Source organism: Medicago sativa, chromosome 4 (genome assembly GCF_051527215.1).
Source record: "Medicago sativa cultivar Bolivia chromosome 4, Bolivia_mono, whole genome shotgun sequence".
Lineage (NCBI taxonomy): Eukaryota > Viridiplantae > Streptophyta > Magnoliopsida > Fabales > Fabaceae > Medicago > Medicago sativa.
Window position 1 is genome coordinate 96,595,169 of NC_140752.1, and position 12,358 is coordinate 96,607,526.

The window sequence follows — 12,358 nt, forward strand, 5'->3', positions numbered from 1 at the left end:
AAAGACAAAAAGATGAAGTTATACATAGCATCATCTGAAAGAACTATAGGGAGTATGTTAGCACAAGAGGATGAAAATGGTGTAGAAAGAGCCATTTATTATCTTAGTAGAGTTTTAAGTGATGTTGAAACAAGATATCATCCTAGTGAGAAATTATGTCTTTGTTTATATTTTTCATGTATGAAACTTAAGCATTATATAAAGCCTTTTGATGTTTATGTTTATTCCCATTTCGATATTATTAAGCACATGTTATCTAAACCTATTCTGCATAGTAGAGTTGGTAAATGGGCTTTGGCACTCACAGAATATTCTTTAACTTATCAATCTTTGAAAACTGTGAAAGGCCAAATAGTGGCTGACTTTATTGCTGATCATTCCATTGAAGAACCTGTGACTGGGGGCATCGAAACATTTCCATAGACATTATATTTCGACGGGTCTAGTCATAAAAATGGTTCTGGAATAGGTGTAGTTATTGTTTCACCAACAAATGAGGTAACCAAATATAAATTTCGAATTAGCCAATATTGTTCGAATAATGAGGCAGAATATGAAGCCTTAATAAATGGTTTAGAGATTTTGCTCGAACTGGGGGCGAAATGTTTAATTATTAGAGGTGATTCTGAATTAGTAATAAAGCAAATAACAAAAGAATATAAATGCCTCAAAGAAACTTTGATAATGTATTACACTATAGTTAATGCATTACTTAAACATTTTGCTCAAATTGAAGTTCAACATGTTCCTAGAGCAGAAAATCAAGAAGCTAATGATTTAGCTCAATTGGCTTCTGGGTACAAACTTTCGAAGGAACAAGAGCAAGAGGTTATTGAAATTAAAACAAAGCGTAATTCGATAGACATTGTGCCTAACAAATTGTTAAGACCAAAACTTGGGGGCATGGAAGCATCTCAAGGATACCTTCAGAGTGAAAAATTTTCTGTGGAAGCATCTCAAGGATACCTTCAGAGTGAAAAATTTTCTGAAATTTTGGTCATTAACAATTTGGATGATAATGATTGGCGAAAACCCATAGTCAATTTTTTGGAAGATCCAGATGGCACAACTTGTAGGAAAGTCAAGTATAGAGCCTTGAGTTATGTGATAATAGGCAATGAATTATTTAAAAAGACTCCAGAAGGAGTTTTACTTAAATGCCTTAGTGAAGCAGAAGCATATTTGGCTGTATCGAATACTCATAGTGGTGCTTGTGGTACACATCAAGCAGGCCATAAAATAAAATGGCTTTTGTTTCGACAAGGTGTTTATTGGCCAACCATGTTAAAAGATTGCATAAATTTTGCTAAAGGTTGTAAAGAATGTCAAGAACATGCTGGAATTCAAAAAGTACCAGCTAGTGAATTACATTCAATAGTGAAACCTTGGCCATTCAGAGGATGGGCTTTAGATGTAATTGGGGAAATCAAACCTAAGTCATCCAAAGGCTACAAATATATTTTGGTTGGAATAGATTATTTCACTAAATGGATAGAAGCTGTTCCACTAAAAGATGTTACTCAAGATGAAGTTATAAACTTCATTCAAAAATTTATTATTTATAGATTTGGCATACCAGAAACTATTACTACGGATCAAGGATCTGTATTTACTGGTCGAAAGATGGTAAAATTTGCTGAAGAAGTAGGATATAAGTTGTTGACTTCAACACCATATTATGCTCAGGCAAATGGTCAGGTAGAAGCAGCAAATAAGAATTTGATTACTATAATCAAAAGAAAAGCTAGCCAAAAGAAAAAACCCAAAGAATGGCATGAGTTTCTTTATGAAGCTTTATGGGCAGTTCGAACTTCTCCTAAAGAATCTATAAATACTACTCCTTTTCGATTAACATTTGGCCATGATGCTGTATTGCCAACAGAAATCTTACTTCAATCTACTCGAATTCAAAGACAAATCGAAATTCCAACAAATCAATATTTGGATATGATGTTGGATGAATTAGTAGATATTGATGAAGAAAGATTAATGGCTTTAGAAGTGCTTACAAAGCAAAAAGAAAGAATAGCAGAAGCCTATAACAAAAGAGTAAAATCGAAATTATTCCTGCAAGGGGACTTAGTTTGGAAAGTTATCTTGCCGATGGATAAAAAGGATCGATGTTTAGGAAAATGGTCTCCTAGTTGGGAAGGACCATGGAAAATTCTAAGAGTTTTTTCGTATAATGCGTATGAGATCGAAGAATTACAAGAAGATCAGAGAATTATACGCATAAACGGTAAATATTTGAAAAAATATAAACCGATGTTACAAGAAATTAAAATTACACAAGAGTAATTTGATTCGAAATAAAAACTTGGCATTAATTTAAAAATGCCAACTGATGGGCTGGTTACATCGAAATGCTTAAAATGGAAAAACCATTACAAAAGAAAACACAAAGTACTTAAAGACTAAAAGCATTTAAAGATGGTTTTCACCATTCAGTTACAATCCCAAAACGATCGAGAAACCAGCGAATTTCTGTATCGAGACGACACTTGAAGCAAGCATTGACCAAGTAGTATTCATGATCTGGCCCAGGTAGAAGTGAATACCAACCTCCAATTCTCCCATCTCCTGCACAGTTGTGGTAGTTGTTGCAAAAACGACGCCTAGTAAGCCAAATAGGCATGGGCCTATTCCACCAAGGACAGCGAAATCGATAAGTTGAAGTTCCTCCCAAAATGTCGCATCGAAATTCTGCCAATCGATGTGTCCATGCAAGATCTTCGAAGTTTTCGAGGATGTTTTCTGGCATAGGCATGGAGAGCGCATTGATGAGAAGAAGGTAGTACCTTGCACTCAGAGAGCCAGTGGCGTTGATAGCAGTAGTAAGGAGGCGTTTTATTTCTTCAATGTTTGGATTAGCATCCAACATGTGTTGAGTGCTTCGAAGAATACAGAACATGGCGTTGCCATGATTCCAGAGTCTAAGTTTAAAAGCAAACTTAGAATGAGCCACCATAGCATTGTTGTACCATTCATTGGGGTCGTAGAGGAAGTAGAGGACATCATTTCCAAAAGCCCTAGAAACTTCAGAATCCTCACTGACGCGCCAATGCCTGCTATTGGTATGGCGAAAAGCGAAAAGATCTTTCCTGCTTTGAGCAGCAATCTTTGCAGCAATCTTGACTAAAAGATCATCACTCAGATTATCAATGGTGGTCATGATGATTTAAGAAAGAAAAAGCTTTGAGTAAGAAGGATTTTTCAGACGAAGACGAAACAAAGAAAAGAGTGATTTTTATAAAAAGGAAAATCATATTTATAGTGGAGGGAAGTTGAAAGAAGTGGCTCAATCAAACGGTTCTTCTTGCTTTGAAGATGATGACACGTGGGAACAGTTATTCCGATGGCCAATGGTTACTTAACTTCGTAACCTGAGGGAAGTTTTAAAGGTTTTTTTTTTAAATAAAAAAAAAGGATTAATCTGTGTTAAAAGGTCATTTATTTGTTTTATTTCTTTTCAACTTCCTAGGCAAGTTTAACTTGTTGGGTTAAACAAAAAAGTTACTTTTTTGTTTCCTCATCATTAAAATGTCTTGGAAATTGTTCCAATCTTATTTGGATTTAAATAAAATTTAAATTCGATATAAGAAAATAAGAAAGGAATTTCGATGATTGAAAAGAAATTGTCGTTCGAAATAGAAAATGGTCCACGAATTGTTATAAAGACATTACAGACCAAGATATTCGATAAGGCTGAAATAAAATAAAAGTCTTAGAGAATAAAATAAGAAACAGAACTAAATCTCAAATGATGAGATGAGTTTCTCGATTTGGCTCTTGTATTCAGCCAGTTGAGTATCGAGAGCATGGTTGTCACTTGCAAGTTGAGCAATGGTAGACTCTAGTTCCTTGGAGAGCTTGAATTTGTTAATAGCTTCATTGGCTTCTCGAGTTCTGGCTTCATCCTTAGCCAAAATTTCAGCTTTTTGAGCTTCCAGTTCTTTAATTTTGGCATCGATGTCAACCACTTGCTGCTTCGCATTGTTTCTTTCTTGCTGAAGAGTTTTAAATTTCTCTTGGAAGGATGACAGTTCGATCACAATTTGATCATGATGCGCTTTCTTTTCTGCCATTTGAGCTTGATCAGTTTTCCTCTTCTGGAAGTTTTGATTAGCACTCTCCAACATTGGCTCAAGATAATTAAACAGGTTTCGAAATTTCCAACCAGTTGGGAGAGCACCAAGTTTTTCAAATAAACTCCTGATTTCAGCAAGAGCTCCAGCATCTTTTTCAATCAACTCTAGCAAGTTGGCTTCGATGATCTTCTTTTGAAATTCTGCTAGCAGGTTGTTCTTTGAAGTCTCAGAGGGATTTCCCTTGGATGAATCAGAAGTTTGGCCAGTGCTAGTTGAGAAAAGAGTATTACTCTTAGCTATCAAGGCAAAGGCATTGAAAGGATCATCTTTGGCCAATCGATCGATTTCTTCTAGATCGATCATAGGGGTATCTTGTTGAGCAATCATTTCTGCATCACCAGGAGCATTTTGTCGAGTAGTTATGTTTGTATCTTCAGTAGCGAAGTTTGATACATTATCTCCAAGGGTGGGTGCAGAATAAGATTGATCATTGTTGAGTGATTCATCATTTACCAAGTCATCAGTGGGTGTTTCTGTTTGTTGTTGTTGAGGAGGATCCACTTTAAGACCTTCTGGACTGCTAGCATCATCATGCTCATCTTCTTTGTCTTCAGCAATTGGTGAAGTGGTCTTCGAAGAAGGAAGAACTTGCCCATGTTGTGATGGATTAGTTTGTTCTTGTTCGATACCCTAAAAAGAATAAGATCAATGCTTAAAACAAGATACTTAGAAACATTGCGTATAAAATATGGTTTTGATAAAATACCTTCGAACCATTATCACCAACATGTGAATGAGCACTAGAATGAGAAGTCTTTCGAAGACGTTTGAGTGGTTTAGATGGTGAGATGGGGGGAGAACCTTCAGAAGCTTCCACTTCGACTTCCTTTTCTTGGACAAGTGAAATTTGTTCTTGTTTTCTTTTCCTTCTTCCTTCAGTATGGACTTTGGGAAGTGTTACTTTGGAAGCTTCAATCTGTTCTTTAGTTATCTCCACCTCGCTATCATCATCAGAGAGATCGACAGTTGCTTGTTCTTTCTTGTTCTTTGATCTAGAAGATCTTTTTGATGAAGTTGTTTTCACTTTGGGTTCCTTTGATTTAGAAGGTTCCTTTGATGCAGTCTCAGATTTCTTCGATTCAACTTCTTTAGTTTGGGAAGCTTTCTTTTTCTTCTTGTCAGACTTGCTTTTCGAAGTGTTCTGGGTGCTGGCATCATCGAGCTTTGCTTCTCCTGGAGTTAAAGGCAAAGCTGAAATATGTGATTATACAGATAAGTACTATTTCTTCTAAAAATAGTATTAATATATTTTAGTAAAAGAAAAATCATACCCATGATACTGGGAGTTTCGATTCGAACTTGGGATAATTCATAGCCAAGTTCACCATTATATTGGTATAAATGGCATTTAGCATAGGTTACTAAATTATTTTGTGGGAATTTGAAATTATAAAGTAACCATTTTGGGTATGGTGGCCTAAAGGCCAAAGCAAGATTACAAGATGGAAGTTTTGCTAGTTTCATTTTCTTTTCTAAAACATAAAGATATTTATTGGGTGTTCCAGGGGGAAAAATTGTTTCTGGAATTTTTTCTCGAACTTTATCTCTCAGAGTTTGAGCAGCATAATATACTGTCCTCTTTGGATGTAAAGGGTCATATGTTGTTTGATAATATCTTTGAAATTGCTGAATTTCTTTAATGTGCGTACCTCTAGTCTTCTTGTCTTTGTTCTGCAAAGTGTGAAAAGTACTGGTCAGTTGAGGCAGCAATTCATCAGGATTCCCTCGATTGGATTGGCGTGTGTAATAATTTCGCCACCATCGAAAGAATGCTTCAGAGCATGCAAATGATGTTGAGAAATATGTAGGCTCGAACACAGTTGTTTTCCTGGCTTGAATTATGGATTTCCACACAGGTTCGATCAGAGGAATTTTCCATTCACTTATACTTTTGAACAAAGAGCTGGGTTTCGATTGAACCATACCAAACTGTCTAGCTACATGGTTAGGTTGATAACCATATACTCCATAAGGACTACCAGGTGTAAGTCTGCTAGATAGATAGGTAGGGGTCAAATAAGCTTCCCATATAGCATTGATTTCTGTTTTGTTGGCTGCTTTCGAAGTAGTGGGAAAGTCCTCTTTGAACCAGTTAGGTCCATATTTCCTAGTGGTAAATGGTGCCATCATAGGGGTGAAAATGGGACAATCAAGCAGGGTTTCATAAGCATTCTCAAAAAGTTGTTGTGAAGACTTATTCCCATCGGGGTGAAACATAGCTAAGCCTATACCTTCAGTGGTCTTGTCTGAGTATGCTGATGTGTAAGAGGAAGGTAGGATCGAAGCAAGTTTTGATCCAAAAATGGCTAAAAGCCATAGTTGGAACAACCATATGGGTCCTGATACAACTAAATTCCCACCAGTTTGGGGATAATCTCTAAGATTATTAGTTGTATGGTTAAGGGTTTCATACAAAGAACCTAGAATCAGTTTGCTTAAACAGATATCTGTTCCTTCATGTAATTGACTAGCTAGACACATGAATTTCTTAGGGACTTGTACTGACCTTGAGCAAAAAACATGCATAGATAACCAGTAGGTCAAGAAAGCTACATGTTCATCTGCAGATACTTCAGCACATTCGGTATCATGGTTGTTAGCTATAAACAAACCATAGGCAGGGCTATCGAAATTTACTGAGTATTGAGAGGTGGTAACATCTGGATTAAAGGTGTATCCAGTTGGTTTTAAGCTAGTAAGGCCAGCCACATCTAAAAGGGTAGGAGTGAGCATTCCACATTTCAAGTGAAGGCTGTTGTTCGATGGGTTCCAAAAATGTAAAGCAGCAAATATCAATTCATTATGGTATTTTGGACCATATCGAGATATTTGGATGAGATCAAAAATCCCTTTCTCCTTCCAGAATTGTCCCTTTTGTTTTTGAACTTTGTCTAACCAAGCAATGTATTCTGGATAAGTTTTTGGTTCAGTCCTAATTTTGGATTTTACAAAACTTAGGTCAAAAGGACCTTTTGTGAAAATTAAAGGAGGTTGAGTTTCGATGCATGGGAAAAGAGAGTTAATCTCTGGAGTTTCAGGTTCTAGAGAAATGGGGCCTAAGAATGCATGTGGAGTATCAGTACAAGGGATGATTACCTGGGTTTTCCAGATAGCTTTTTCAGCTTCATTGATCTCTGGTTCGTTCATAAAAGCAGGAGCAGCACTGGCGATTTCTTTAGTAAAATCAATGGGTTCTTCGCGATTCACATGAGAAGTTCCTGCTGCGTTCGTCATTGTTTAAGTGTTTTTGTGAGAATTTGATGAATAGTGAAGATTTCGTGGTTAAAGATAGAAGTTGCAGAAAATTCAAAGTGTTTTCTTCGAGAAAATTTTTGGCGGAGAAGAGGAACAGTGAAAGTGAAAATGAAATGGTGAAAAGTGAGAAGAGTAAAGGTGAGTTTGTTTCTATATGGACCTTTGATCATGACACATGTCAAGATCTTATTTTGACAGTTTTACCATTAAAGTGTTGTCTTTTCCAATGTTAGAGAACGTGGCCCACTAACTAAGATTGTGGGGTCAGTATTTAAAGAAAATTTGAATTAGTTTTGAATTAAATACTGACATCATTCATTTCGATGGAGAATGTTAGTTATTTTTTTTCAAAAACGTCTTTTTCTTCTTCGGTGAAATCGAAAATGGCGTTTCTGGGGGGCAATTTGTTAGCCAATATATTTTACTAGCTGTAATAAATGTGGTCAAAGTATAGTTGACCTAGATTTAAAGAAGATTCGAACAGAGTGTTGTATTGAAAGCAAATATGGGTTCGAAGATGGTAGAAGACTTCGATAAAGCAGTTTTCGAAGGTGGTTATCAACGGTTATTCTTTAAGTCAGTTTGTATTTTAAGTTTGTTTTCAAATAAGTAAAACTGTCGACTTGTGGCAGTTGTAGTTTGAATTTCAAAGAAGTGTAGTTATTTCTAGATTTAGTATAAATAGTAGTTTTTCATAGGAAAAACGGGTCACAATTCCATCATACAAACTTACACTCAAAGTATCCGTATGGAAGCGAGAAACGAGTCACAAGTTGCAATGTATGAATCTGTGTACCAACTCTTATTTAATCAATGCAATTTACCCTTTTTACTTTAAGTGTTCTTGCACTTTACTTTGTTAAGTTCGATTGAGTTCAAGTGGATTGAATTCGATTGTTTTTATTGTATTTCTTATATTTTCGACACCAAAACACAGAATTTCTAACAACAAGAACAAACACAATATGTCCTAAGATTTACTGGTTGATCTTGCAAGTTACCATGTGTAAACCAGCGGTTGTTTACGAAAATCCAACGTAAACACGCTTATGCTTTCCGGAATTTATGACCAACCACCGTACCGGAATATCAACCAAGAGCAACCAGTTCTCTTCCACCACAATCGAACTACCAAATACTCTTTTCTGCCACAATCAAACCACCAAATACTCTTTTCTGCATTGTTTTTTAACTTGCTCGATTAGTTCTTTGTGTTTTTTGCAATAGACAATGGGTTCTTAATCTCAAATTTAGACAATGTTTCACAATAAACTTAAGTGGATGGAATCGCCCTTAGCAGAACGAATAACCATCAAAAGACATGGTAAAACTGGTACTTGTTCTTCTTTACCCGCATTTATCGAAAACGGGTCATTTATGCCATGTTAAGGATCTGATTCAATCTATCAGCATAGGCGATAAAACATGACGATTTTCATTACCATTGATCGTGATACACAATAATGAAGAAAGGCCATTATAATTTTTAAAATTGTCAAGCCAGTCAAGGGAAATATGAAATCTATAAAATGCTCTAAAAGTTATGGATAGTTGTGATTTAAGAAGCATAGACACATCGGTTATTCTTTTGTTTTGGAAATAAAGAAGGGTTAAGATCTTATTAATTGGAGGAAAATATGATTGAAGTAAATACAACTAAGCTGTTGGTTGTTATTGCTTCTGGTGGTGGGCCGTGAAGGTGTTTACGATAAGTTAACGGAAGGAAGCGTTGAGAGTTGACAGAGGTTGTTTAGTAATGAGTACATGGATTATTAATCCACTTGTCAAAATTTTAGTGGAAAACAGTTTGAACAGTACCTAAGGAACTGTTTATAAGTTTTGTCCCCAACGGACAAAACTTACCTACAATTCCATATGTCCTGTTTAAAATGTTCCCAATAAAATATTGACAAGTGGATTATTTAGTCTAATCAATTAAATGTCTGTTAATTCTTACACGCGTATGTTAACCACACAACAACGTAATAAGTTATTTCTTCATCTAATTGACGCTTATGCTTTCCGGAATTTATGACCAACCACCGTGCCGGAATATCAACCAAGAGCAACCAGTTCTCTTCCACCACAATCGAACTACCAAATACTCTTTTCTGCCACAATCAAACCACCAAATACTCTTTTCTGCATTGTTTTTTAACTTGCTCGATTAGTTCTTTGTGTTTTTTGCAATAGACAATGGGTTCTTAATCTCAAATTTAGACAATGTTTCACAATAAACTTAAGTGGATGGAATCGCCCTTAGCAGAACGAATAACCATCAAAAGACATGGTAAAACTGATACTTGTTCTTCTTTACCCGCATTTATCGAAAACGGATCATTTATGCCATGTTAAGGATCCGATTCAATCTATCAGCATAGGCGATAAAACATGACGATTTTCATTACCATTGATCGTGATACACAATAATGAAGAAAGGCCATTATAATTTTCAAAATTATCAAGCCAGTCAAGGGAAATATCAAATCTATAAAATGCTCTAAAAGTTATAGATAGTTGTGATTTAAGAAGCATAGACACAACGGTTATTCTTTTGTTTTAGAAATAAAGAAGGGTGAAGATCTTATTAATTGGAGGAAAATACAACTGAAGTAAATACAACTAAGCTGTTGGCTGTTATTGCTTCTGGTGGTGGGCCGTGAAGGTGTTTACGATGAGTTAACGTAAGGAAGCGTTGAGAGTTGACAGAGGTTGTTTAGTAACGAGTCTGACATGGATTATTAATCCACTTGTCAAAATTTTAGTGGAAAACAGTTTGAACAGTACCTAAGGAACTGTTTATAAGTTTTGTCCCCAACAAAAGGAGATCAGCTCTTCCCGACTCTCTGTCGTACACAAACATTTAATTATTAGAGTTTATTAACGAGTATTTTAAAGACGTTTTTTTAAATGATTTCTAATTGAAAAATATTTATTGAAAAATATAAATACTTCAATTTTTAATATGTTAAAAAATTATTTGATATGACATGCATTTTGACAGCAGACCCTTCGAGTTCTGCAGGTACAACAGACCCAAATCGGTGGCATAAACCCCAACAAGGCCGTTACAAATGTAATGTTGATGCCTCCTTCTTATCAATTCGAAATCGCACAGGTATTGACATTTGCTTGCGTGATGATGAAGGTGCTTTTGTCTTGGCCAAAACCATGAGTTTGTCTCCTATGAGTTCTGTACTTGTGGGTGAGGCACTTGGTTTACTTTATGCGATGCAATGGATGCAACATATGCATTTCGACAATGTTGATTTCGTGCTCGACTCCAAAATAACAACGAATGCTTTTCATACCAGACAAATAGATGTTACGGAATTCAGTCATGTCATCACAGCTTGCAGGCATCTTTTCTCAAGTTTTACGAACTCTCGGGTAGAGTTCAATCGGCGACAAGCAAATGTGGTTGCTCACACTTTAGCAAGCGAGACCACTTTATCAGCTAATCCCACCGTCTATTTTGAAATACCTTATTGTATCGAAACTCCTCTTATTACTGATATGCTATAAGCACTTTTATTTCAAAAAAAAATGCATTTTGACAATTATTCTCGCGTCACAATGCAATTTCATTGCAAGAATAACAAAGCCAACAAATTAAAGCTTCTGTCAAACGCACCATCTCACTGCCACAACAAATTAAATATAAATATGGAAGGAACCATATTTACGGTCCGTTACCACGACAATATGTCAAAATTCTAACCTTTTTAATTTATGTTCATTAGATAATAATCTTTTTAATTTATGTTCAATATATTTTTTATTCAATAATTTATGCATGCATTACAATAAAAAATACTTCTAATATATATGCACATAGGAAGTTTTGGATGAAGCTATTTGAACATATTATTTAGTTACGTATAATTAACAAAATGTAAACAATAAAATAAAATTAACTTCTTTCAAAAAAAAAATTAACTAATACTCTGAAAGATTACAAAAATTGAGTCATGATATTTGTACTTTATTTTAGAACAAGTTTTTAGACAACTCTTATCTCTCACTCTTACACGCATATTATCTTCTTACTCTCTCTATTTCTTATCTCTCCCTTGTTTTGTTCCAAAAGAATAGGGAAGGATTTTTTTTTTTAAGTTATTCGACAAGTGTTTTACAAATATCATTTATCTAAAAAAATTAAGTGAAATCAGAAATATTGTAACAACTTAGATTATCTTTTATCATGATAACAAGTTCACCGAAAATATTGTTTAAAATAAAATTAAAAAAGTAAAATTTTATCTTAAAAATACAAGTCAAATATTTTTATGCAAAAATTATTTCTTTTGATTCCTTAAACAATTTCATAAGGTCATTTGTTAGGTGACATTTTATGTATATTTTTCACATGAACCTTATCTTCTACATCTCCCAGCCATTGGATCTTTACATGTAATCTTAGGATATAAGACACGAGCTCTTAGATGAGATTCTCCCTTACAACATTGTCCCCCCAACATTCACTCGGTATTTAAGAAAGGGATTTTAGACAGCTAAAAAAAAAAAACAATTAGAAGTCCGTTGTAACTTTCAAACTGCTTCAATAATTGATTGGTTCATGTGTAAGAAAGTTGTCCTCTTAAATTTATGGCCGGACATTCGATTTCTGACTCATATAAAAAAATTAAATTAAAAAGAAAAGATCTACCATATATACTCTACAATTATTACTAAGCGGCGGTGAAACTTCATACAGTAAGCTAAAAAAAACTTTCAAACCACTAAATTTGCACCATGAAATTTGTCATTCAACTCTAGGAACTATTCTAACAGCACAATTAGAAAACCAAAGTCAATTTAGTCTATTTCTATGTTGTAAAAAATCCCCAATTCTTATAATTTGTATTTGTGAAAAATATTGGGATTGCCTGCCTAGTTCCTAGCAATCCTCAAAGAGAATAATAGAATATACTATTTGGTATTCGATTTCTAGA

The 12,358-nt window shown here is 34.9% G+C and overlaps 2 protein-coding genes across 2 annotated transcripts; one reads left to right on the plus strand and one right to left on the minus strand.

Annotated features, from left to right (window-relative positions):
* Positions 1 to 2,437: 2,437 nt before the first annotated feature.
* On the minus strand, positions 2,438 to 7,628 carry LOC146934262 (uncharacterized). Its single transcript, XM_085707891.1, has 2 exons — positions 6,655 to 7,628; positions 2,438 to 2,798 (listed from the first exon to the last, which is right to left on the minus strand). The coding sequence occupies exons 1-2, from the start codon at positions 7,380 to 7,382 to the stop codon at positions 2,438 to 2,440; spliced, it is 1,089 nt and encodes a 362-aa protein (XP_085564017.1). The 5' UTR covers positions 7,383 to 7,628.
* A 2,760-nt stretch (positions 7,629 to 10,388) lies between these two features.
* Positions 10,389 to 10,928, plus strand: LOC146934263 (uncharacterized). Its single transcript, XM_085707892.1, has one exon. The coding sequence runs from the start codon at positions 10,389 to 10,391 to the stop codon at positions 10,926 to 10,928; it is 540 nt and encodes a 179-aa protein (XP_085564018.1).
* Positions 10,929 to 12,358: the final 1,430 nt, after the last annotated feature.